This window comes from Nanorana parkeri, unplaced genomic scaffold (genome assembly GCF_000935625.1).
Source record: "Nanorana parkeri isolate BGI_ZX_2015 unplaced genomic scaffold, ASM93562v1 scaffold664, whole genome shotgun sequence".
NCBI classification, from domain to species: Eukaryota; Metazoa; Chordata; class Amphibia; order Anura; family Dicroglossidae; genus Nanorana; species Nanorana parkeri.
In genome coordinates this window covers 453,722-481,474 of record NW_017306932.1, presented here as the reverse complement: position 1 = coordinate 481,474, position 27,753 = coordinate 453,722, and the positions used below count along the sequence as shown (strand labels likewise).

General features: G+C 42.3%; 1 protein-coding gene across 1 annotated transcript in view; it reads right to left on the bottom strand.

Annotated features, from left to right (window-relative positions):
* Window positions 1-219: 219 nt before the first annotated feature.
* SVIL (supervillin) overlaps window positions 220-27,753 on the bottom strand; it is a 126,505-nt gene continuing 98,971 nt past the window's right edge. The window contains exons 24-40 of the mRNA XM_018563437.1: window positions 23,062-23,234; window positions 21,687-21,842; window positions 19,699-19,835; window positions 17,127-17,274; window positions 16,059-16,204; window positions 15,065-15,240; window positions 14,751-14,898; window positions 13,211-13,487; window positions 12,306-12,454; window positions 10,952-11,057; window positions 9,261-9,468; window positions 6,825-6,958; window positions 5,609-5,764; window positions 4,332-4,475; window positions 3,462-3,583; window positions 2,503-2,658; window positions 220-1,316 (exon numbers count right to left, since the gene is read on the bottom strand). Coding sequence (XP_018418939.1) covers window positions 1,230-1,316; window positions 2,503-2,658; window positions 3,462-3,583; window positions 4,332-4,475; window positions 5,609-5,764; window positions 6,825-6,958; window positions 9,261-9,468; window positions 10,952-11,057; window positions 12,306-12,454; window positions 13,211-13,487; window positions 14,751-14,898; window positions 15,065-15,240; window positions 16,059-16,204; window positions 17,127-17,274; window positions 19,699-19,835; window positions 21,687-21,842; window positions 23,062-23,234 — 2,623 coding nt within the window. The 3' untranslated portion in view covers window positions 220-1,229. The remainder of the gene's footprint in view (window positions 1,317-2,502; window positions 2,659-3,461; window positions 3,584-4,331; window positions 4,476-5,608; window positions 5,765-6,824; window positions 6,959-9,260; window positions 9,469-10,951; window positions 11,058-12,305; window positions 12,455-13,210; window positions 13,488-14,750; window positions 14,899-15,064; window positions 15,241-16,058; window positions 16,205-17,126; window positions 17,275-19,698; window positions 19,836-21,686; window positions 21,843-23,061; window positions 23,235-27,753) is intronic.

The window sequence follows — 27,753 nt, the reverse complement described above, 5'->3', positions numbered from 1 at the left end:
CTAACATTACATAGGAGGACGCTAAAAAGGAGTTTTCCGCAAGTAGGCTATGCTGTGTGAATGGGAACATGCAATATAAAGTGCTAACCCAATGTGGCTGCAATCGTGGAAATACACCTTAAAATGGGGAAGAGAAAGGCGATTAAAATATAACCGATGTCAATATGTTTCCTATAATATTATTGCTGGAATGAAAACCCACACCGAGATTCTGAAGCATTTTTTTTAATTCATGTTCTTATATCACAAAATACATGTTTAAAGTTTACATCAGGTATTAGAAACTTGAGATGTCTTCTATTAAGTACAAATATTGATGCTTTAATAACTGCTTCCAAAACGCAGACAATTTTTTTCCTGTATATAAACTGTACACAAAAACAAGGCACTATACACTGTTATAAGAACCCTTTTCAGTTCAACATGTAAGCACAATAAACACACTGAAGTAGCTCTAGCAGTGCTTCTTGCTCAGGGGAGCCACTGCAGGTCTCCCAATGTTCTGGAACAAAGTAATATGTAATATTTGCACACACCGAGGCAAAATCCTGGTTAAGGGGACGGCAGTCGATGCCTTTTCACTTGCGCAGCACTAGAGGGCACCAGTGAAGTGCAGAATATGCAAACATGGTTGAAGATCCCATGATGGCCACGGGACATGATGCAAAAAAAAAAATCACAACTGCATATGCATAACTCAGGTGTCAGCTGTCTGCACATGATTGGCATTGAAAACTTGACAGTCTGTGTAATAATCCACAAATCTTACATAGTGATATAATTGCATAGTTAAATACAAAGTGTTTACATAAATACAATCTATAGGACTGGACAAAGACATTTACAAAATATCAGAAAACGATATGTCTGCAGCGAGGGAATATCTGCATTCCGCATAAGTGCACGGTAGAGGTTAGTGAAGTTCCTCTGAGAGTTGCTAAGAGTTTTGAAAGGTTCTTAATACATTTATGACAGACACGGGTCAACAGGCAGCGTGATGAGCAGACTTCACACGTGAGGTGGGTAAAGCCCTTTGTTTACAGTCCGAGCCACGCGGGCTATAGGGGGAAATACAATACACGAAACGCTTAGAGATGTCATGACACAACGGGTGCAAAATGCAGCAGTGTTTCTTTAGTGGTGAGGCGGCCGGAAGATCGGGGGGGGGGAGGGGGGAGAGGGTGTCGCACACTGTCCAGCAGGGAAAAAGTCTAGAGGGAAAGTTCCGTTCAGAAAAGTCCTTTGGCTTTTTTGATGTTGACTTGTTTCCACGATGGCAAAATGCTGTAATCCTCTCTGGTCATCTCTAACGCAATCTGCAAAAACAGAAGAGAGAAAAATATGGACTGCTGGCAGCTAAGGGCATCTTAAAGAAAACCTTTGCTTAAAAACTGAACCTAGACCCCCAGCAACTACTATTACTTACCTGGCTGTGACCCTTTAGTCTCAAGACTTTGTTTTACTGAGCCAGAACGCGGATGAGAAAAGTTTGAGTAAAATTAGTAGACGCTTGCCAGTGATGCAGTGAAGCAAAAGCAAGATGTACAGTAAGCTAGCAATTTTAAAAAGGTGAGATTGACGGCAGCCATCATAATATTCTCAGGTTTAATGGAAACATGTACCGAGATGGAGGCCGTTGCCGACCTCTCCTACTGAAAATGCTGGTTATCTGGCCGTCATACTGATCCAATGTCTTTAAAGGCCCATTCACACCAGCAGCTGTGTTAGAATGCAGCCGCTGGTGAGTTCCGTCAAGGCTGAAAGCAGCACTTTGGTTCTGTTCAGTTACAGTGCAGAGTGACATTTCATCAAGTTCAATCGGCCTCCTTGCGGTGCAGTGCAGCAGACGGCGTCATATGTTGTCATAAAATAAGCACTGCATGCCGTACCGTTTCAGTGCATACCGCTGCAATGCAACTGCATTTATAAATAAGGTTTCTTTTCTTGCCTTTCCCTGTCATTTGATCTGCACTGAGCAAGGCTGCCCAGCACAGCCCAACACTGGCAGCTAATGTGAATGGGCTCCAAGTCTTTGCTGACCCCGAACAAGTATGCAGATCAGAAGCTCTGCCTTCACTTGCTGCACACTTCTTTCAGGTCAATGACCCACAACACACTGAACTTGATGGACCGGTCTCTTTATTCAACCTCAAATACTACGTAATTCAGATAGGGGATTTAAAAAAAACAAACCTGTCCTCTTTAGATTAGCAATGGCAACCCACATATTATTTTCAGCACCATTTCATCTGCCTCTTAGTTTTCCCTTATATTATAACATTTACAAGCAGTATATAAAATACTAGTGATGAAGGGAAAACTTTTCACTGGTAAGGAAATGACGCTGTTTGATGGTGATGACTGCAGAGTCCAGAGATTTGGGAGACATTTTTCCCCCAAACAGCAGCATTAATACATAATACATTGCACCCCTCATCTTCAATACAATTCCTTTACGAATTTATGACCATTCACACATGATCATTTCACACCACTTCTTACCTCAAAATCTTTATCAGACAGATACATTTCTAGATTTAAGGGGTCCACTCCTTCGGGGAGAGGGCGAGCCAGGAGTTCTGCCAGAGGGTAAATCTCTTTACACAATTTGGCCAACACATCCTCCACCAGGATTATCTGATTGGACACTTCAGCATCCTGTCCCAGGGACAGAAACAATCTGATTAGTTGATTAGCTAACATCCCATTTTTTATATGGTATTCGGGTAATTGTATGTAGTTTATAGGGATAGTATTGAGCATATGAATTTCTTTTTAATGTAGAGGCCTTTTTTTCAGCCTACATAATGTGGGTAAACTTGTCCTGCAAAAGCTACAATTGGGACAAACTATTAACAGGGGTGCCTACAGCAGTCTGCTTTTATTCATATGGTTTAACCCTCATTCCCAGAAAAAAAAAAAACACTTGCTGTACCTGCATTAAACTCGTTAGCTGGAGTTGGGCTTTAATTTGTATGTTTCTTACTTAAAGAGCATTTAAAACATTTATGCTCATTCATTCAGAAGGAACAGCGTTGCCATCCACAGGAAGTGGAAAATCAGCTGATCTACTACCGTGCGCGCGTGTATCACGTCATTTTTGCCAACGTGGATTTGGTTGATGCATGCAGTAAGACTTTAAGGAAAATGATAAATACGATTTGAAATCACCATTGGTGTTTCTTTTATGGATTTTTAGTAGACGATCAACTGATCTACTAGCAAGTAAATAAAACTGTGTTACAGAAAAAACTGCTTCATAGTTACACTTTATTAGTTCTGGGTATTAAAACTATTTAAAACAAGACTTGGCAGAATTTCTTTACAGAAGTGAATACAAACTGCACAGAGGCTGCAGATTTTAGTATAAAAGCATGCATTTTATGTGTGCGCGCGTGTGTGTGTGTGTAACATGCATGTGCAAGGTTTAGCTGTTAAGTAGTTCATCAGTCCATGATCACCTTCTCCGTGATCTGCGCAATGTCTTCTCGGTGCTCCCAGGACGGGAACATATTCGTAAACGTCAGTGGCTCCAGCCCGGCATGAATTAGATAGGACTTTGGAGGCTTTTTACCATTTTTACCTAGGAAACAAAACACGGTGGCAAATCAGAACCAGAATATAATGTGGCTAAATGTACAGTACACAATCATTTTTTAAAAAAAGCAGATGTACAGTATTCACACTGCATAAGCAATACAATCCATCTAAAAAGACCAAAAGGGTTACACACAAAAGGGTGAAGAGTTTGGAGAAGGCAGGAGAAGGGAACAATCTAGGACAACATCGCTGATCTGGAAAAATTCTCCAATTCAGCTATGTTGTGATAGATTATTCACTTCTCCTGCCATCTGCCATCTCCAAAATCTTCACCCTGCTCACATCCCTGCAACGGGCAATGATCATCTACTGCGTATGGGTACATATATACCGCAGAGGAAGGATCTATGCACCAGATCATCAATTGATTTATGCAATCAAGTTTAGGGAAACATTCACCAAAGAACTGGCACTGGGGGCTTCACTTATAAAATAAACAGTGCTACTTGAGAAAGGGTCCAGATGGACCTGAACATAGTATTTACTGATATGGAACCCTGTATATGTCACAGTGGTCATGTGAATGCATGAAGAATTTACAGAATGTGATAAATGCAAATCGAAATCCCCATGGGTGGTGCTTGGACTAATTTTTTTTTCTGGCTGATCTATGGAAGTGTCTGAGGGGTGGGACTGTGGCACAGAGCATATTCATTGAGTTAGGTGTTTAATCTCTTTGGTTTGGGACATCTCTAGCATGTCTGATACTGTAATTAAACTGAAATTCTGACCTTTACAATACTGCAGCACAGTATCCATTCCACTCTTTCTATCTGCGTCCCATCGTATCCGAGCAGACCCAGTGATGATATTTTCCATAGGCCACCAGCCTTGCCAGAGGTAAACCTCGTGATGATTGTCAACGAGGAACAGAGCTGCAAGATAAAAGGAGAAATTGATAGCATATAAGAACATATACTAATGATTTTACAGGATTTTGGCAAAGATTGTCACAAAATGTGATATTGCTGCCGAGTTAGGCCTGATGATTAGAGCCGTGTAGATCTATCTGCAATAGGTGTTGTGTACAATTAACAAGTCACAGCAAATTGCTATGAAATTGTATTTAGAAAATGCCTCTAAGTGCTAAACTTTCAGCCACACAGAGTACCAGTTAACCAATCAGGCCATGCAATCTCAGGTCTGTCGGTGTCCCCTGAACCTAACGATTGGGGAGTAGAGGAGGAGCACAAAAATAACGAATGGGCAAGTCAGGAAGCCTGTCTCAATAGTTATTGTTCCGCCATGATAAGCAGGAAAGTGGCAGCCTCTATAACATGGCCTCCAGTTTCTACCATATTCACCAGCAGAACGTACAAAATGTTGGAGGGCTCTGTAGCACTGAACTGCTGGGTTGTACACACACATAATCACACAGCTTTATAAGGAGGATGTGATTTTTTTTCCTTACAGCTATTGAGGCAAAATTGGAAATCACTTCAGAATAATAAATCCTTATGAGTCCCTGTAGCTGTTCTGCCCCTAACCTATCCATATGTAGAAAAAAACCAGAACCATTGACATCTTTTCAAGTCATACTGGTATCTAATAGATCTGATGGCCAGAATTATTTTGACATTTGGGTGAAAGGGGTTTGAGGACATAACGGGAAATCCATTGGGGGTCCGTAATCATAAAAAGTTTAAGAACTCCTGATGTAAATCCTCTGCGGAGTTACCGGTGTATGAATTGTAACAGATATTAGAAGACTCTACGTTATGCTGCACATTTTTTTCAATAATGGGAATATAAAAAAAAAAAATATATCCAGGGGGGTGTTTCTTTTCTTTACATTTCTCAGACATATCAGCATTTTATTACATCTGGTCCAGTGTCAGAAGGAATGCTGTCAATGGAATATATGTTTTACCCTAAATGATCCATTTCAGAAATGTGTCTGTTAAATCCGTATCACCAAATATGCCTATGACAAGCACGGGTATAACAATGACGACCCTCCTGATAAACATGCCTCAGTTGTGATACGAGATCTGTATTGACTGCTTGCCTGGCTGTGAAGCTGTGTACAGGTCCTCTTGTAGGAACGGCATGGAGTTTACGACGCTCGGCAGTCTGGACGGATACATATATTCGGACGCTGTGAATTCTCCAGAAGAACTACTTAAACTAAACAATCGTGGTGTAAAGTTAAACTTCCCAGGATCTGTCAAAAGAAAACAAATTGCTTGTGTGTATTACAAGATCCGAAAATAGACTTCCTCTGATTTTTGAAAAAATTGTTATATATCATAACATATTGTTACTTCGTCACTTCTGGTAGCAGTATTTAAGTCCTGGTGGGAATAAGTGCACTCTGTATTTTTAAGAAGACTATAACTATATAAATACCTGAATTATATGGAGAATACTCCCTGGGGCCGGTTTGACACAAAACCATTCTTAAAAAAAAGTTTCTTGCACTCTTTAGTGGGTCCCTATAATACTATTTCATTTCCGAATTGCTGGAACAGATTAGCTGACCACAGACCAGCAGATGCCAGGAATAAGTTATATTAGGTTTTTCACTCATGCCTTCCATGCCTGAAAAGTAGGTATAAAAAGGCACAACTGGATCTCCTGTTGATGAAACTTTCAAACAGCTTGGGAAATCTGAGTGACAAATAGCATACCTGCGAATTCTGCACCATGACCCGTTCTTAGGGATGTTCAATGTCATAACTATGGAATGATGAGTAGTGTATGGGCACTCATGTCCTGTGATTGATTCCACTGCAAAGTCTGTCCTCACATGCACTGTTCTGTTTGATCACAGTGACCAGTTATGTAACAATGAGGGTAAGTGAATAACGTGTATAGAAATCCAAGCGCAAACATGTAATACACTGCAGAATAGCAGCCCTTATATGTGTTGACTGCATTACCTTTTTCCTATATATTCACTTCGTGATCCTGCCAGTAATTGACTTCCTGTACTACAGTGGCAACACTCACTCACTGTACTTTGTGATGATCACTACAGCCTGTGCAGGTCATTTGCTGCAATACTTAAGGGAAATGATCCAGAGAAAAAGCAGATTTATATGCGAGTGATCTCTTGATTGAATCTATAATTACCCATGTTAAGACGACACTACATTATACAAGAGGTATTTTTCGCAACTATTCAAATAAAACTGCAGCGGGACAACCAAAACTTGTACCAATGATGATATAGTCAGATCAAAAATAAATGAGGCATGAAAAATCAATTAACAGCAGCTTACCTTGCAACATGCAGTCATATGCTTTGCGGTCTCTTCTTCCAAGAGCTTCCCAAAACCCTAGTGGCTCAGAGCCCTCATCACATTCATATATCGTCACTTTACTGCTGCTGTGCAGCCCGGCTTCTAATGGACATCTACAAGAAAATAGTGACGTTACAGGTTTACTCTAAGCCACTTAAAAGTTTACAACCACATTCCACATCAGCGCCACAGGACTTGAATATCCGCGCTTTAAATGTGCACCACTATAGGAGGCGGCCCCGTTGACAGTCGGGGAACTGAACAAACCTACAAAACTGATGCTCTGAGGAAGGGGGTGTGACCCCGGAAACGCGATAGCATCCAGCGGTCGGGACGGAGAGACATATTGGCCTGTGTCATCATCCCTATGCCCCGGAACGATTCATCCTTCGTACATGGTGGCACAGCTGCACTTGGCACTTAAGACTCATCGGAGTATAATCAAGAATCACCTGCATCTTTTTATAAAATAAAGCGATTTTACACTAGGGTAGGCATCCTGTCTTCATTTAAAACTTTATTTTAAACTAAAATTCCTAGGTTATTACTTTGCTCATCCAGAAAACCCGCCTTTTTCATGCCTCCCTGATTTAGTTTCACACTGATTTCTGTCTCTGCCAACATGCCTAAACCTTGTTTAATAAGAGTGTTCACTAAAGCTGGCCATACAATAATATTTTCTGTGTTCAACCTGCAAGCTGAACGAAGAAAGTATTACAGATTCCTCCAACGACGCTTACAAGGGTTGACCAAGGAATCTCTTGCTGTCTTCACTGTACACTGATAGCAGCCGCCAGCCACTGTCAGAATACCTGAACAGAGCCGGCAGCTGAGTGGCTGCCTGCTCTGTCTGTTCGCAGATTTTCCAAATGGCTTCTGCGATCAGCTGATCGAGGGATGCCGGCCAAAAGGGTGCCGACAGCAGTACCCACTGTGCAAATTTTGGCCGTTCATCAAGAAATGGCCAAAATTCACATAATGTATGGCCAGCTTAAGACCTCTCATTACAAAGTTTAAGCCCTTCTCTGGGCAAAAAACCCCCCAAAATTCTTAACCCTTACCGTGCAGGGTAGCCCCATTACAAGGGTACTTTTTTTTGCCTGGAGATGATTTAAACGAAATCATAGAGGGTTCCCTGGTTAATATAGGAAAAGGCAAGCATGTTATGGTGGTGGCCGATAAACAGAACTTGTACATTTAAATGTTTAAATTTAGATGGATGGCAGGTTTACTTTAAGCAGCATTGTGTGCTGACAATTCAAGTGGCTGTTCATAGTTTACTTCATACTCCAGACACACTAAACATAACCAAAGGCAATAGTCGCAGCATCTGCTTGGAAACTGGTTGTGCTGGCGGGCAGAAAATCCAAACTTTAAACTGTAGGATGAGAAATAAAATGCACATAAGGTGCCCCCAGGTTCAGTGATCCCTCTGGGTATGAAGAGACACTTGAGAAATCAAATTAAGTACAAAATCGAGAAAGACATTGCTATATATACAGTGGATGCCATATAATCTTTTTTCTCTGGTACTACAACATTGCAATAAAACATGTTTGATACCCGAGTTTGTTTGTAGTGAAGATCTTTGCCCTTAGAGAAAATGTAGAGTGTTTTGTATATACTGTCTATTTGGCTAAGGGCAAAACATTTTAAATATAAAATTTTAAATCAGAGGAGGACCCCCAACACCTCTTAAAATATAAAATTGTATATTTATTTTATAGAGACAGACTTTCTCTGTCTTTGTCACATGGCTTTTAAATTAATATTTAGTTATACAGAGGCGATCAGGAAGTGAAGGGCAACTGCCTGGCTTTTTGATTAGAAAGCCCTGTATGCTCTGCAAATACTGTATCATGGAAGCATCATGTATTAAGTTGCTTATAGCGGGGAAAAAATATGTTTGTACAAGAAAAAAAAATGTATATAAAACATTATGCCAGTTTATATACATGCAATCATTAACATAGGCTAAAATCAAATTGACCAAACACCATTACAGATCACCTTTAAGCTTGCCATAAATAACAGCACCACAGGTGTATATATCGCTGACACATGCAGGGCTCCGATAGGCAGCCACAGAACTGGCTATATATTGGCAATTTATATGGATCCTGTATTCACATGGCTGCATTCACCACTCATTTTCTGGGCTGATCTAGAGTTGATTCCATTGCATACACTGAAAACCTTCTGTATAAAGAGGTCTAAAGGAAGACCAGGTATTGTTGCTCAGATTCCTATGTTTGTTAGCCCAATGCATGCAATTAGATGAGATTTCAAAGGCCTATTCAGCTGTCATAATCACCCATTCATTGTACATCTATTCAACAACTCCATATAAAATGACTAATAATCCAAAAAGGAAAAAGAATAGCACAAAGCACGCGCAGCAGCTCTTGTACTTACTCTTCTTTTATTTTGTTGGCTGCTGTCCTTCCCACTTCCTTCGTGTGGCTTTGTGCTTTGCAGCCATGCCAGAGATAGATGACGGCTTTATTTACATTAAGAAGTATCATCGATGTCCGGGACCTCAGGCTGCTGCAGTGACAGGCCGCTTCAATGAGGTTCCCCTCCAAAGGAACCTCACCTCGCACACAGTACAACCTCCAGTCACCTTTAGAGGAAAGGGAAGAGACTTTGTTACACAGACAAGGGGGTAGGGGGAAAAGATAGAACTACATTTTTCATTAAACAAATGGCGGCAGATGTCCAGAGGCACAAAATTATTTAAGGCTGAAGGAGAAACCTTTAGGGCCCATTCACACCACATCATCTCCAGTCCAGACTGTTTCCAGACTGTTTCCAGACCCAAAATGCATCCTAATGTAGCCCTATGCTATTTCTGGCCTCTGTTCACACCAGTGCAATCAGTTCCAGACCAGACCAGAAAAATATTGCACGTCTAATTTTTTCTGGTCTGGAATGCACTGAAACTGCAGCAGGTTCACACTATTCTCCGGACAAGATGTGGTCCGGAAAATGGTGTGAATCTGCCCTTAGTGTTATGACATTACAATTATACTGCAGCTTATAGCTAAACTCTAGGAGGATAGAAGGACAAATTAATGCAGCTGTGTTTTAATACATAATTCATTAAAGAGAGACTGTCACTTGGCTTATTAAGGACACCATGTGTTTAAAGGGGCCCCCCGACCTATTGATATTCACCTAGCCAGCACTACCCCGTCACTTCCTGTCACAGCCGGAACTAAAATACTTGGTGTCAGATGCTAAGGGGAGTAGTGACATCACTCCTCTGTCATGCGACAGAGCTAGGGCCTAGCAAATGGCCTCTACACCTGAGCACTGTCACATGGGATGGGGTTACATGATCCCAAAAACCAACCGGCACCCAGTATTTTCGCTAATTGGGGCAGAAGTAGGAGCAATGAGGGAGCATTGGCAAGATATCAATGGGTCAGGGCCCCTCATTTTGACTAGGAGAGGGAGAAGTCGAACAAAGTGCCAGTCAATTGTGCTGCAGCGCTCATGTGATACCAAGGGGCATACTCATGAGAGGAGAAAGCAGAGAGTTGAGCTCATCAGTCTTCTGCTTTTTATCTCACTGTCCAGCCAGCCACAGGCTTGGGGAGGATTAAAATCTGTTAAGTGTTACTTAACTGCAGCAGGTGCCTTGCCCTACCAGACAGGACTGTGCTGTGTAGTACACCCATGCAAATCTCAGACCTTAATGGACAAAAAAAACGAATCCTTTGGCTGCTAAAACAGCTCCCACAATTTTTTTTTCCCCTGTATATTAGGTGGTTTGCCTGACGTTCAGCTCTAAACTGTTGCATTACTTCCAGGACACTCCACATTCTTCCCAGTGTGCTTGGGGAGCCCTCCTGATCCAGGGAGCACAAATAACATCTCAGACTTGAACTCCACAACGATCATCCATTTATAAGCCAGTGAAAGCACAGTTTGTGGAGAGCGAGGATGAAGCATAAACTCCAAGCCTCTTTGCCATGTGAGCTCTGAATGAATTCCCAGGCATTCAGGGAAGATTTAGAATGTGATAAAGGAACTTTTGGGCACACTACAAATTGCAATAACGAAGACTGCAATGCAGCACGAGAGGACAGATCTGTACTTACTTTGTGCATTCTCTTCTTCCTCTTCTCTCCTCCCTGCATGTACAATCATTCCTCCCTGAAAACACTGCAGGAAACATGGCGGCTCCTTCCCCTGCAGCACCTGGACCTGTGAGAAATTTGGAGAATGTCAGATGCAAAGTCAATGCAAACAGAATGATATTGTCAGGGACTTTCCGGAATGAAAGAGAATCATCGCCCCAGCAGACAGATTGTGTCCGCTCAGTGGATGTAAAAAAAAAAAAAAAAAAAAAGGTTTGTCAATTTTAAAATCTACTAAACTGTCTGGAGAATAAAATGGAGTCACATCGGTGCACATACCCTGAGACTATCAATGGCAAGGTACTAATGGTTAAAGGAGAACTATGAGGTGAGTGCTTTTCACTCACCTCATAGTTCTAGCCGACCTGTGACAATGAGACTGTCACAGGTCGGCTCAGTAGATCGGGAGGTGAGCGAACACATACCGGCGTTCGCTCACGGCTCTCTGCCGTGACAGGGGAGGGAATGGATTCCCCCCTCCCCGTTCCGATCCTCCAGCGCTGACTGGCGGAACGGACGGGGGAGGGGGCGGGTACAGCTGGCTCTGCCTCTAGATAGGCAGAGCGAGCTGTCACTTACGCAGCGGGGCGGATCCAGACATAATTGTCGGGATCCGCTTCAGCTGCGGCGTCTCAGTATACCGCGAGCTGTAGCTCGCGATATATTGAGCTTAGGGTGACGTGAGGACGCTAGTTTGTGTCCTCCCGTTACCCTGAGAACTATAGGGAAAAGCCCAAACCCCATAGTTCTCCTTTAAATTCCATCACTCCTCAACCCTATCCTAGTTTAGTCCCGAGTCAGCCTGTCCTCTCCCTCATGTTGCTATTGGTCCATCAGGGGTTCTCACTAGCCAATATGGTTCAGGTGTGGGAGGGCCAGCTTAAAATAAGCAATTAGTGTTGAGTGGAAGCGGGATTTGGAGGAAATAGGGTTCGGCTTATTTAAGAAGGTCGCACAAGCCGCAATGAGACTGCACAGCAAACATTTCAGTTTACTGTATTCAAATTAGAAAGCTGGTGAGATTTGACTACCATGCATTACTACCAAGGAGGTCATTATACTATCTTACACAATAAGCCTGCTATATACACACTGAGCCCAGCAGCTATCAAACACAGGCAAGTGCACAAGATAAACAACCCTGAAGAAAGATTAACAACCCTGAAGAAATTACAATAGAGCTCCAAGATCTACACATGATAGCAGTGTCTCCAAGTTCCAGTCTTCAGTGATCACTAATCAAGAATGTGCTGCTCACTGTTCACCATTGATGATTGAATACAAAATGAAATTAAGATATGAAAGGGTAACTTGCCTGTGCTCCTCTCTCCTCATCCAGCTCAATGGTCATTAGCGCTGACGTGCCTTTCTCGCTCACAGTAGAATGGCGGCCCTGCCAGAAGAAGTACGCACACTTTTCCTTTCCGGTCACCCGCACATGCTCGGTTTTCTGACGCTGTCCAACTGCAAGCAGAATACAGAAGGAGTTGTCTACATACCATCTCTATGCATACTGTAAGACATCAATGACATTGCTCACTCTGCAGAGAGATGAGTGGCTGCAACACCATGAATGTTGCCTGTTATGAACGGATACCCTCGAAGGCCAAAGCACGAGCTTCAAATAACTGTTACAAAAAGCTTGACCGTTAAAAAAAAAAAAAAAAAGGAAGACTGCAACACACGAGAGTTTTATTTATTGTATCTCAAAAAGGTACTCATCTATACCCACTGATCTCCCCAATTACATGGTCACATTAAATATCGCCTCAGGATGACTATTAACAGTAAACACAGCTGCACATAACTTTAGTCATCTTCCTGAGTGATTCCACTTCCCAAGGTATAAGCCTCTCTTGGCTGGTTACGTGTAGCTGATCACAATGTACAGAGCAGGCTGCCATCTACAAAGCACACACACCTGGGGTTGGAGATTCACTCTCTTTGTCCTGGTGACAATAGTAAGGGAAAATGCAGAATTTTTACTTGTTAACAGAACTGAAACAGAGGGAAAATCTTGCAGTTAGGAGACTTGTTCTGGTGACAACTTAGAGGGCATTTCCCTCAACTCAGAGATTTGCTCTCACTTCCTATTGTGTCCATAGAACAGGAACTGAAGGAAATCATACCACTGGCTGTCTGCTTTAACGCTTTCCCAGCTTCAACAGTATTTCCACATAGTATCTATACTTAATAACTTGGTTGCCATTAACTGCTCACCTGTAGTGCTCACCATGTACTTCCATTTCACCACATACGCATCCCCCTCATGGAACTGACCGATACTTTGTTTCGGCAGTCTACTATAGTCAAATTCCAAAATATGCCAGACGTCAACGGAGACGGTTGTTAACTCATATTGCCTTCCATCCTCTCCTTCTACAAGTCCATAACCTCGGTTTACGTTAAATCCATCCAAGACGGTTCCTACTGTCGCCTGGGAGCCTGGCACCATCTGCATGATGTCATAGCCCTTTACATCTTCCTGCTTTTCTGCCTGTTAAAAAGAATGGATCATTAGTTGGCTCCGATCAGATGCAACCACCACAGCTAATTAGATCTTCCAGGCTGACCCAGTACAATCTGGTTCATGTTAATATTAATCTATGTGGCTTACAGTATACATCACAATCCCATGGAATATTAAATTATATTTTCCACTGGTTCTCCATCCCTGCACGCTTGATGGAAGATACATTCGATTAACCCAACTGCTGAGGTAATATGATTTAAGCAAATAGAATTAGGTGAAACCAGATACTAAAAATGGACCAAAATATTCACTTAAGCTGAAATGTGGATTAATTTTCAAATCCAAAACTGTCAATACTGACAATATATATATTCAGAGCAGACTTTTAGCATTAAAAAAAACCTCGCCATCAACAATGCCATAGGTGGAGGGGCATTATGGTTCCATATCTCTGTCACTGAACAGCAGGATGAAACGGTTATAATCAATGATTGAAACGGCTAGGTACATGACCTGTTTTTAACATCTCTGTTGTCTGGGGTGGTGGACTATATCGGCTCCATAGCAAAAGCATCAAGCTTGTCAATGTAATATGACTAAGCACTGCTCTCAGGTCTAAAAGAAATTCATGCCTATTTGGAGTTAGAGACACTGACTGCAAAAGATTCCTCCAATAAAGCCTGTTTGTGGTCTGTCAGACAATGGAGCACCTAAAAACAGCATCAGCACAACACCAGCCTGCTAATCCACAGCAAAGGGACAACAAAACCACCTTTGGTAGATGGACTCGAGCATGAATGACAAGGTCGGTGGAATACAGCAGTGCGGTTAATCTTTTTAGAAGGAAATAAAGTTCAATAGTATGGAAGCTGCCATTACCAATCTTTTGAAAATACTAATTATTATAGCGGCGGCTACTACAGTGTTTTACAGGGGTCTCCATAGCCCTTCCAGGGATAATTTATATATACTTACATTGTGCCAAGCTGGATCAATGTATGTATACATAAATCATTACAGCTGGAGTTCAGCTTTCATATACCCACCTTCCTCTGATGACACCCAAATCGTCCCATGTGCTGCCCCATGGGCCTTTTTGGGAGCCCCGTACAAGAACATTGGATGCACAGGTAATTTGCCTATTTATGGCTTTCGATCATAGATATCCCAATACTTGCAATCATTCTTGACTGCTAGAGGAAAAGGTTATCAGTGCACTCATTTTTCCAAATGTCCTCCACAATGTTACATTGTGCTGAACTCATTATATAGATCTAGTGTGTTTGCCTTTTGCTGTGGGAGTTCCTCACACAAAGTCTTCTCAGAGGGCTTCTTCATCTCTGTCCAGTCCAGGAACTTTTCTTTGAACAGAATTGTTTCATTGTGTTCTGTCAGTCGACCAAATATGGCCCAGTCTGGCCGACCAGTTCCTTTCCTGTGGAATAACGTTAAGAGTGTTAGACTTGAGATGTGCTGGGCAGAAGAAGCAGTTCTTTGTTTACTGTATAAAGCTGGCCAAAAACAGTAAAAACACCAATATAAAAAAGCATTAGAACACTGCAACCATATACATCCAACATGATAACAATAAAATTCCTTACCTTGGTATCAGAGAATTGCATTCCCCAGGATCTAAAGGATTAATATCGCAGTTCTCATAGTCAAAGAGCCCATTCCACAGGTGTTTAGCTAGCTGGAACGCCACCTTTCGCTGAGCCAACGTCACCTCCTTACCGTGCCACACATACACCTCACTGCCAAAATCAAACACCAGCACCTGCAAGAACAACCATAATACAAAGTAAATATATTTTCCTTTACTAAAGTCAAAATATACTAAGGACACCTACAATCACCCTGACGTAAACAGGAAAAAGAACCTTTTGCTTTTAATACACATTTTCTGCATGGGGGAGCTGGATTTGATCAGGGCACATGGAGTGTGTAGTCAGGTAGGGGTACTAGGAGCTGATGGTGTGAGCTCCTTGAGTGCCAAAACCAGATGCAGTTTGGTAACTTCCTATTATGGATTATGGTCCTTCAGTGGTACAAATAAACCTATATTAGAAAAATATGGAGGCCTAGCCTTTAGTTCTCATGCTTGGGACTGGTGTGCGGTAAATAAGGTCAAACCACCTACAATCACATGCCTGTTCCAAGGACCAGAAAGACAAGCAGGCAACTAAGCATTTTCAGATGAAGGCCAGTCTATAAAGTTCTCAGTACAGCCTTCAACAAGAATAGAGACATCATACAGCTGGGTGCTTCATTTCATTCATTGACTTGCAACAAACCTCTGTATCATGGGCTGCTGCTATGTCACTAGAGCGGTTTGAGGGATAGTAGTGGAGAAGGCACAATATGTGAAAACTCAAAAATAATGACTGATAATAATTCCTCGGCGTATTCATCCTCACTGATCAAAAGGTCTAAAGAAAAAAGTAACCGAGTTGACAGGAAAAGCCACAGTGCAATAAGAGCGACAGGAAACATCTGGTGAGTTCCTTTGGCACGATAAACGCTTCTTCCTTCATAAACCTTCAAAAATTACCTAAATGGGTTTTATTTCTACTATTAAGGAAAGGCATAACAAACCTCTTTAGACTGTAAAAGTGTGCACCGAGGGATTTTACCCCAGAATTCATCTATAGGCACCAGTTTATCGTCAACCAAACGGTAGATGCAGTTTGTTTCGATGATTGCATTTTCATATCGTTCATCTTCCTCCGGGGTTCCAGCGTCTGCAGGCAGAATGAGGACAAACACATAGTTGTTGAACAGTGCAACAGTCCCAGAACTACAAAACTGCAATTCTTTTTCAGTTCAGTGACGGTAGTGAAACGTAGCAAAAGATAAGTGTGTAGAGATCAGCTTATTTATTGTTAAAACTATACAAAAATAATAAAGGAATCCTGTAGCTGGACAGATAAGTGGACCCTAACCTCCCAAAAGGGCTGCTGCCTGGCTTCAATAGCTTCAATAGCTTCTGAGTCACTGATCTGGAACAAACTCCATTGTGTATACACACAGTTTTTTTTTTTTTGGAAATAGTTAAAACCTCAGTCAAGTTTCCAATGCTCTCCCTACCTGTAGGACGATTTGTCCTCACTTCCCTCCCCAGTGACCACACAAGTAGTGAGGGAAATCTCAACTGGAATAAAAACTTCAGAGGTTTTAACCGTTCCCGAAACTCTAACATTAAAAATAAAGTGCTTGTATTGATGTTGGTGCCTCCGCTTTGAAATTCCCCTCTCTTCCTGTCCTCATGACAGACAGGAAGAGAGGGGAAATCATGGTCCTAGTCCATCAAGCTGTCCTAAACAAAAAACAAAATAACTTGGCTTAAAATGGGCTTTACATTCTCAGGAAGGAAATTGCATATTTTGGGAGGTAGTTTTCTGATGGCTGTGACCCACCCATTAACCGGTTACTGGGTTTTGACACTTTTGTACAATACAATAAAGGCGGCAAAACAATGGAAAATGTCTTTATTGGTTAATTCTGATTGATTGAGCAGAGTATTTAGGTGGACTTTGTATTGTTTGCACGAACATGGGGGTAGATGTATGCAAATTTCAGATTGCTCCCTTACATAGACGATTAGACTTGTGAAAAGCTTGTTTTAATACACAACCATCAGCATTACCGGTAAGTCACAATTACCTTGGGATTCCATCTGACCGCCCAGAAGCTTCCAGAAGTCTCGCGACGCGTGAGTGTGCGTATTTATTCCCTCCTCCACTGTCTGCACATAGGATGCTCTACACCCCACCTCCCTCTTTGTCTGGATTATGGTGGCCAGTTCTGAAGCCTAAAAAAAAAAAAGTTTTTTTAGTCCCATGAAATAGAGGGAAAAGGAAATATCTGACCTACCAGCAGATAGAATGGTCTCTGTGCCCCTTCTAAACATAGTCGCTCTCACACGCCTCCTCTTTTATGAGATCATATGGTCCTTATTATATCCCACTGGTTGTGGGATTGGCACACATTATATCCAAATGAACGGTTAAATTTAATTTTCTCCTGGATCAAAGTTCTTCCAGTTAATGTCTGTGGGAATTTTCTCAACAGAGTTCTGCAGGAGGTCGTTCAAATAGTGTGTGATGGTACAGATGGCAGTCAGACCTACACATCATGAGCACATTGACAGACCCATTTCTCTAGGTGCTGCCTGTCAGTTTTTTTTATTCCATTGCCCCAGAGCCCAAATTATGTAAGAACTTTGATCTCAACCTTTGAGTGAAAGGGATCTGGTGATGACATAAGCCCCTTTGGCACCAATGTTGACTTTCTTCAGAAGTTCTCTGCCCCATATGGTGATCTTCTGGGTTCACCACTTGTTGAGTCAATGACCTGGAAAGAATGCTGGTTTGAAATTCTGACCTCACTAAACACATCTGCTTTGGGTTCATCAGTACTGAAGACGGAAGATAAGCTTGACAGCCAGGGGAACAATAATTTTGTGACCTCATTTGCAATTCTTCACCTTGTCCAATCAGAGAACGTCTTGTATTCAGTGACAAAAAAAATGCTCTCTCTTAATGGCGGCAGCATCGAGTGTGTGACTTCCTGTGCTCAGTGTGCATAGGGGAAGCCACTGGTGCAGCAACTGGAAAGATCATGGCATATTCACCCCCAGCAACCATCGGGACAGAAGATATGGATACTTACATCGAGCCAAGCTGGACCATTGTAAGTTTCCATAAGAGATCATTCCTGGAATTCCGCTTTAAAATGAAACTGACCAATGCTGTTGCCTTCCGGTCATTGGCTTCAATGCTTCCCGAATCACTGACCGGGAACAATAATAGAGCTAAGGAATGACACTTTTCGAACATTCATTTATAGCATGCTTGTTCCGGGTCTGTAACGCAAAGCAATGAAGCCAGACACAGCCAAGCAACTAGCATTTTTACAAGGAGGCCAGCAACGGTAGCGTCTGTACCTTTGTCATGACCAGATCACTTATCCTTAATGGGGGATGGCGCAGCCCGACAATTTCTGCCTCTTTTACTCACGGCCACTCAGGTTTAGTACAGATACTTCAATTGTAGCTCAATGAGTCTTCTACCATGTTATTCATGGATCAATTTAGAAAATGTGTCATTTAGGTAATAATTTAAGTAAACCAATAAAAGGTCCTAAATATGTAAGCTTTAAGGCCCCCTTGGATTCCTTCGCTTAGGCTTTGTAGGAGGAAGGGATCTAATGGGTCCAGGAAGCTTGCATCTATAATAACTTAGGTTAGAGGATAATTCAATTAATAAACCATGGCCATATTCAATGGAGACTGCTTACTCTTTAGTGTAGTACCAATAGCAACCAATCAGAATTCACTCTGCTGATGTCAGACAAGGATACAATAGATTATGATTGGCTGTTATGACCTACTGCATATGTAAGAGTTAGCACCATACACAGGCTGTTTTTTTCCTCACTCGGACCCCATGTGCTGACCGAGAAAAAAGTTATATTTTATCTATGTTAGTGTGTATGAGGGAATCCCAACCCCCCCCCCATCCACGGGAGACTGTAGTCTGACAACAGTTGGGTATTGAATGTTGTGTGCGACCATTCGGCTGAGATTTTTTTCTGGACCGGCTTCTTTGACAAAAGCCAATTGAAAAATCGGTTTAACAGGGGGTTCTGACAGGAGCCGCAGCTCAAATTTCGTCTCAGTCCTGCTGAAAATCCAGCAGGGTATGGCCATCTAAAAAAAAAAAAATTCTCTATATACAATAGGGCAGATGGATAAAATGATGTATTTTTTTTTTTAGCCTGCAAACATGCACTAAAGAAAAAGCAAAACAAAACAAATTATTTGCAACAGGGTCAGCCAAAAACGGAATTAATTTTTTGGCAGGAGTTTACTATTCCAAAACTACAAAGCGGTCTTGCAATAGTACACTGCAACAACCTCAAAATGACCCCCTCAACGCAGCTATTGGTGAAGAAAATGAAGAATTCTGCATATGGGCCCTGATGTCATGACACCACTGGCTGGATCCCTCCAGCAGGATTTCCTGGCTATGAAACAGACACTCTTCAAAGTGGGGACGTGCTGAGAGCGATGTCAGATAATTCAAGAGGCTGCACATAGATCTGTCCAGTCATGGCCATATATAGTGTTGTGCATGACACAGCACTTCCAGATGCTCATATCCATGCCAGAATTGGTCTTGGCACTTCAAAGTGGCAGCAGAGTGACAGAATGTCAACATCTGAGGACACTAACCTTGGCTTTCTCAATGACGTTTGCAAACTCTCCAACCCACAGGAAGCAGTAGAGCGGAGAGATCAGCAGGAAACAGTCCCCACTGTTCAGGGAGGATGCTCGGGGCTCCACCAACCTCGACTGAACATGTCTACGGCCTGAAGAAAGAAACAGTTTTTGAAGTCAGTTTTGGAATTTTACATATTTGCGGTTTCATAAAAACATTTCGTATATCGTAGGTGCTTCCGCTGAGGTTTACATGTATATAAGCACTGTAGTCAGCATCCCCTGCAGAGAAATTGCTGAGATTACAGGCTAGGTCACAACATTTACTTGTTATAGATCTTGAGCAGAAGTAAAGAGCGGAACAGTAAAGTGCAATTGTTGTGCGTCACTACTAAGCAAGTAGTACCGTATCTTTATACACTACAAAAATGTGGATGATACCGTCATAGGGATGTACATGCGGCTGCACGCAATTACAGGCTGAAGGTGAACCTGTTCCTCCCGGGAGAAGGTCTCAATACAAGCGTGCATGCCATATGGATGTCAATGTCTGTGTGAATGAGGCCTAAAGTATACGGATGCAATTTTGACATAACTATATTTCTTCACTTTACACTTCTCTAAATCTGAGGTGAAGCAACATATTGGGTCCCACGTCTTATCTTCTTCCCTGCAGAGAAGGGTCCTCTGCCTCAAGTTCACGATGCTGCTTGGGTGACATGGACATTTCCTATTGGCTGTCCATCAACGGGGTCCTCTCAGGCTCCAGAATACATCACAGCTGGATGATGTTACAAAAAGGTGATGGGCAGAGGTTGCAGAACTTGGTGTTTTGGGTTGTTTGCCCAACACTTCCATTTAGAACAACATATTAGAGACGGGAATACCTTCTGTTCCAAGTAGTTTCTACTGTGCTACAAACTGGTTCAGCTGGAGCACCAAGTCCTACTCCATAGAAGCCATAGTTTCCATATACTGCACGGATGATGGCCAAAAAGCCTGAAACAGCTGTACGCAGTTTGGAATAAATGGCTCTATTATATTAGGCTGTGCCGGTACTATACAACAATGGTTTTGGCATCTGGCTAAAGAGGGGTAAAGGAATGATTTGCATGGCTGTCAGCAGTGCTGAAATGAGGAATAATCCTCCTATATTTAGGATGTGACAAAGGGATATGTAAATATTTTCTATTTTATCCCCTTGGCACTGGTGAGAGAAAGTCCTTTAAAGGGGTTCTGAACAGGAGCCGGGCTTCCCAATTACGTAATTGCCATGATTGGGTGTCACAACAGTCACATGATCGGGAGCTTGCCCCACCAGCTACAGATGCTACAGTGACTGGGTGCTAGGAGCACAGAACAGAAGGCTGCCTGAATGCATAAATGCGTACAGCCATCGTTAAAGCCTTCCTGCCGCGCTGAAGCATAAGTGCGTTATGCCAGTGGGAAGGGTAACCTCTATGGTTATACTTTCTTATTTTATTACAGGTATTTATATAGCGCCGCCAATTTTTACAAAGCACTTTACATACTGCACATTCACATCAGTCCCTGCCCTCGAGGAGCTTACAATCTAAGGTCCCTATCTCACATGTATACATACAGGGACAATTAACCTTTCAGCATGTCTTTAGAGTGTGGGAGGAAACCCATGCAAGCACAGGGAGAACATGCAAACTCCAGGATTTGAACCGGAACCCCAGTGCTGCAAGGTAGAAGTGCTAACCACTATGCCACTGTTAAAAGTCTAAAATGAATCTGACAAACAGCAAGAGAAACTCCCTTTCATGGAACAGAACAGGGTTGTCACATACACGCCATCTCAGGTATGTGGAAATAAAGGTGATTGGTCGCAGCTACTTTAAAAACAAATCTGAAGCTAACAGCAATGAAACTAGTAAATGCAGTAACACCCAGTCACGTTTTCCTAAATCGGCTGAGAATGGCAGATAAGGAAATAACAGCGACTGTTCTCAGGCAAGGCCTAGTCACCCGCTACGTACCTTTAATCTGTATTAACATAAGCTTCTTATAGGGCACAGCGCTGTTGTTCGAGTGTTGTTCTGTGAGGTTAACACTGCGCAAACTGACACTGCTGAAGTTCTCTTTGCTTGCCAGCCCAGCAAGAGCCACGTCGGAGAAGTTCGAGTTCTTAGACACTAAAAGAGAATAACTTGGTTTACATTTTTCTGTCCATTCTAAATAAATATCCCATCATCTCAACTTCTCGCCCCGAGCACCCAGAACTTCATTGGTTTGCTTGGTCCACCCAACCCTGCTTCAAAAATGAGCATACACCTCCAGCCAATTGTTAATCTTTTACACCATCTCACATCAATTCGAATATTCTTGTGAAACTACTTTTATGATAAATGGTTCACAAATATTATTATGTAGGTGTCTGCTTACAGCCAGCATTTCATTTTTGTTGTATACACCAATTTCCAATGAAGCCAATGGAACCTCCCCCCCCCCCTCTAATTAAATGGCCATAAATGCCAGGCAGTATTATAACTGGATGGCCATCACCGCCTCCCAGTTGTATAACATCCGCACAGCAACTTTCTATTCCCAGGGATTTCTGTGCATCTCATACTTCTATTCTCTGCAGCCAGTTAATATATAAAGCTCTCTAAACTTTGACAGCTCAACTCCAGCCAAGCCTTCTATTATGTACAGAGTGGAGAAGATTTCAAACCTTTATTGAGATGCTTTCTTACTGCTACCTGTTTAACCATTGCAGAGACAATCTCTCAAACCTCTGCTGCACACTCAAATTTTGCACTCTTATTTTGCACTCTTATTTTAAGCCAGCAGGTGAAGCTTTAGGCTCCTTATCACACACTCTCATTGCGGTTTACAAAACCTAACACCTACACACATAAGTGGATAATTAATTACTTCTTATAGAGCCCAGTTATTTCAATTAAACGAAAAAATGCATCAAAAGCGGGTAGACACCTAATGTGTCATTAGATTACCCATAGTGCTCTGGGAACTCATTATCATCATTATTAATCAGGCAACTGCAGTCCTAGGTTCTTAGTGAAGGGTGGGGGAAAAAAAATTAAGGTCTTTAACAGCACCTGTAATGATGGAAAAACAGAATGCTAAAAAGCTATTGAAAAGCGATGGAAGAGCTGTGTGTTGTCTTTCTGGTTATAAAGAATTTTTAGCTGCTTTGAAAACCGATGCTAATCTGTTACTTCCATTCTAGCCAAGCCCTAGTTGCTCATGATGTACTGTCCACCTCTTGATTATTGCATTCTGATTACTAAAATACATTTCAAAAGAATATTCAAGTTGACCAAAGGGAAATGATAGCTATTTGCAGAAGCTTTGCTGGCAATATTCAGCAAAAAAAGAAACAAAACATACTTTTTTCTACTTTCATTCGTTTGGACTCCATAAAGGCCACATTCAGCCTGGTCTCTGTATACTCCTGCAGGATATCATCTCGAGCAGCGAGCAACCGCAGTGGATTTCCCGAGGCCTGCACTTTGCGCACTGGTCTGACTGCACGCTTATGTTCTGCCACAGTGGAGGTTAACCTGAGGTCACATGAGAGGGGGAAAAAAATGGAGTCACATGATGTTCACTTCTGTACGCCATGATTTTCCAACTGTCTAAAATGCTTAAACATTTCATAAAGAATTTAAATTTTGCATTAGCTCTGGTTTCTTTTTTTTTTAAATTCCTTAAATATATTTTCAGTGTGGGTTTTGCAGTTATTGGAACAGGAGAAAAGGGAAAATTATCCAGTGGATGACCCTATTCTGATGACAACTTTCTAAGAGGGGTTTACCCTCACTTTTTAGAGTTTCCACTTTGGCTGCCCATCAGAGGGGTCCTTTCATCATCGAGAGGACTACTGATGCCAGCCCAAGAGGAGTCAAGGGGACTGGCCAATTTTTTGGGAAGGGGGTGGGAGGAAGGGATGGTAGGGAAATAGTATTTGACTGGAGTTTAAGTTAAAATGTAGGCATGCTGCATTTTTAGGTAACATAATGCACAAAAATGTCTTATAAGGTGCATCAGCACATCCAGACTAGCTGCGGTGCATAGAGCTAAATTAAGTGTTAAAGAAGCTTTACAAAAAAATAAATAAAAAGCAACTCAATTTTTCAGGAGATTTAGTTCCCAGACTACATATTAGCTCCACTTCCCTACTATTAGTAAGAAAAAATTAAATTATGATTTGTCAGCTCCTCGTGTTAAAACAATATTCTTGCATGCCCACAAAACTGAAGTTCTTCCTTATAAAAACAATGAACAGAGCTCTGTCTGTTAGGTGTCTCTTTATGGATAGAAATATGGCAGTGGCCATTGCAGGGCTGTTTTGTGCATGGCATCACCTTGACCCTACTCACTACCTAGCACATCAATGATCTGTAAGAAGAATGCAGTCAATGAAATCCGAGAAGTGTGACCTACCATACTGCATGCTCATTGCTGGTCAATGACGCACTAGGTAGTCAAGCTAGGATCAAAAACAAAGCCCAAAAGCATGAACCTTTAAGAACAGCAACGAAAGACAGTTTCCCTTTAAGGTGATCACTTGCCAGCATGTAGTAGATCACACTGCTGCTCTTCCTTGGCTCTAGTCTCTGGCTTGTGGTCTACTACGGAGGAGTATTTTCCATTTACAGTAAGGCACGAAATGTACAACCTAAGTGACAGTCCATCACAAAGACTTGATTACACAGAGTGCTTGTAAACAGATTTGAAGCATGCCATGGACTGCTCCACAAAGCCCCATTAGAAGGCAGAAAGCTTCTAGAGTGAAAACAAGCAATAAAACCTAGCTGACATTTAATATCCATTATGCCAATTCCCCCTAGCTTCATCAAGTAGAAAAACTGGTCTTAGAGAGCCACAGAGGCCACTTTTCACATAAGACACATGTTCACAGGCTGACCCTTAACAACCTCTGTGCTGGACTCTGCAGTTTCTCCCGAGGATAGGAGCCTGGTAATGTTACACAGGAAGCAAGTTTACAGAGCTGCAGAGTGCTTGAAAAAAATGTAGACGCTGCTTTTGATTTCTAATTTCACGGTGTGGCTGCCATTCAGCAGATCCAAAAAAACATGGATGTACATGGCCAGTGGAGAGTGTATACAAAGGGATCCTGGTCTGATAGACAGTTTTGGAAGATACATTGCTGAGATTTATAATCACTATTCTTTTGACAGGTTCTCTTTAAAAACAAAGGCACGTTATGGCAGAATGTAATATTGCCAATGTAACTAATAAGGCTGATATTTCCCAGAAAATGTGGAAACTAAAGCTGGCCATACACCTCTAGATTATGTGCAGATTTCCTATGGTCCGATGGAAAAAGTGCAACAGATTCCTCCATCTACGCTAATCTGTGTGGATGGAGGAATCTCCCACTGGGCCAAGCTTCAGTATCTTGCTAGCAAGCTTGGCCCAGCGTGAGATTCCTCCATCCACACAGTTTAGTGTAGATGGAGGAATCTGTTGCACTTTTTTCATCTGACCATAGAAAATCTATAGGTGTTTGGCCAGCTTAGGTGTATGTAAAGCCAAAAGGGTAAAAATCTGACTGGTGTTCTAGTTTTGCCCAACTCTATGAAAGAAAAACATTTTATTTTCATCTGTGATGCTTATGGATTGTTTCCTTCACTTCCTCGCTGGTAATACATTGTCAACAAGACAGGAAGTGAGGCTAAATCACGCTAACAGGAGTCCCGGATAGCAATAAAGACCTGAAGTTCTAATCCAAAACTAGCTGGACATAGACTTTATGGCTTCCGTTTTTGGCATTAGTAGTAATATTGTTACACTTCCCAAAAAGACGGTTCTGATACAAACCTTTATGAACAGTCACAAACTTTTTAATAAAATTCTCCCCTATATGCCAAGAGTGCAGAACAAGCAGAAATAAATGAAACAAATGGACCACCTCTGAGCGGTAACCTTTTATAACCATGTTGGTTCTGTAAGGTCTAGAAATGAATGTAGAAACGACATTCCTCTGACTGAGTACATATGTGCTTGAAGCCACAGGGGGAAAATGAAGGATGGCGATATGAGAGGATAGGGAAACAAAAGGTACAGCCATAGAAGACCCATGGGTCAGGAAAACATGGGAAGGTCAGGATGACTACTGGGAAAACACGACTACACAGCCAGTATGGGTATTATTACACCAGCACGGCTGCTCCTAATGTAAACAAGCTACACGGGGCTACTTTTCAGAGCAATGAGCTGGGAGAAGAGATGAAAAATTGATTGAAACACTAGAACATCCTGGATTTACCCCAACATAACTCACTGCTGTCATTTATTTCCAAATCCTATCATTTACATGAATCAGGAAAATCTTCAGAGGCTACAGCAATTCCAGGCAGACACTGTTACAATAAATACTGCATCTCCAGATAGACAGAACAGCTTGCATCTAGCTTGCTTCAGTACATGAAATTATTTACAGAAAATATGAACCGATTGAAATATGTAGGCTGCCAATGTCTCTGGAAATGCTAGTTTCCTGGCCGCCTCTGAGCTACTACCAGAAAGCAGCATGGATCAAGTGCAGAGTAAGGGCCAGTTCACACCACAAACTCCGCTTTCTAGTGCGCTCGGACTCTGGAACGCACTGGAACACAAGCCGGCTGGCTCCCTGCGTTCAGGGGCGGGAGGGGATTGAAGTCAATGGCACCGCAGCCACGCCCACTGCCCGCAGTGCGATTTCCCGCACCCGGGAATGCAGGCACATTAGTGCTTGCGTTCTGGTCAGTGTGATCTGCAAAAATAGTGCTTGCAGTGTATTTGCATATCACACTGGACCGGAATGCAAGCACTAATGCGGGCAATTGCACTTCAGGCGGGCAGGGCGTGGCTGCGGTGCCATTGCCTTCAATGCCGGCCGGCTTGTGTTCCAGAGGTCAAAGGCATTGGAACGCGGACTTTGTGGTGTGAACAAAAAAAAAAAAGGGCCTTAAAAGAGAACTATGGGGTAAGTGTTTTCCCCCATAGTTCTCTTTAGGGTCACAGGAGGACATATACTAATCTCCTCCCGTGACCCAAAGCACACTATATAGTGGGCTATTGCCCATGATATACTAAGAGCACCGCAGTCGGGACAGATACCGACAATGTCTGGATCTACCCAGCTGCGTGAGTGACAGCTGGCTCTGCCCATCTAGAAGCAGAGCCAGCTGTGCCCGCCCCCTCCCCTGCTTGTTTATCCACTCAGCGCTGGAGGATCGGAGAGAGGAATCCATGCAGGGGGCGGTGACTGACAATCGGGAAGTGAGAGAACAATGGTATGTGTTCGCTCACTTCCTGATCAACAGAGCCGAACTGTGACAGCTGCTTTGTCACAGGTCGGCTCTAACTGTGAGAATGATAGGAAATCACTCACCTCATAGTTCTCCTTTAAATGTTTACTTTTTTTTTTCTTCATCGCCTCACTAGGTAACCTATAGTTGATCTTGTATGTAAAAATGCAACAAAAAAAATGTCATGATTTCAATATGGCCAAATCCTACGATACAAATGTCAGAACATGACAGGAAAACGGGTGAGCTGTTTTGGGAAAGTAATATATGTCCAGCGGGTGCAAGGCATCAGATGGGCTCCAAACACTTATGAAGAATGGTTCATAGGTAATGATCTGATGATGGGGCCAGGATGTCGGAAAGGGTTGTTCAGTATACTTACCCATTTACTTTTGCACTGCAGCAGAAAATAAAGCCATTGTTTGGATTTACCATTTGGTTGTGTAACAAACATCCTTTCCTTGGATATATACTGTACATCTCAACTTATAGACTTTACAACTTAACATAAAGATGTTCATACCAACAGCATTACATAGCTCATATCTCTAGGGGCTTGCTTACACCATGTCTGGACCAGATCTGCAAACGCATTCCGGTGTGGTTTTTTTTGTAGCTTAGAATGGGCTTTCAGTTGCAGTCCAGTGCCTTTGCATGAGTTTTTCGTGCATTTACATGCATTCTGGTGCATCAAGGTCCCCCCAAAAATAGTGCATACAGCATTCTCCAGCCCCCGCCCACCCGCCACGCAGACCGGCGCACG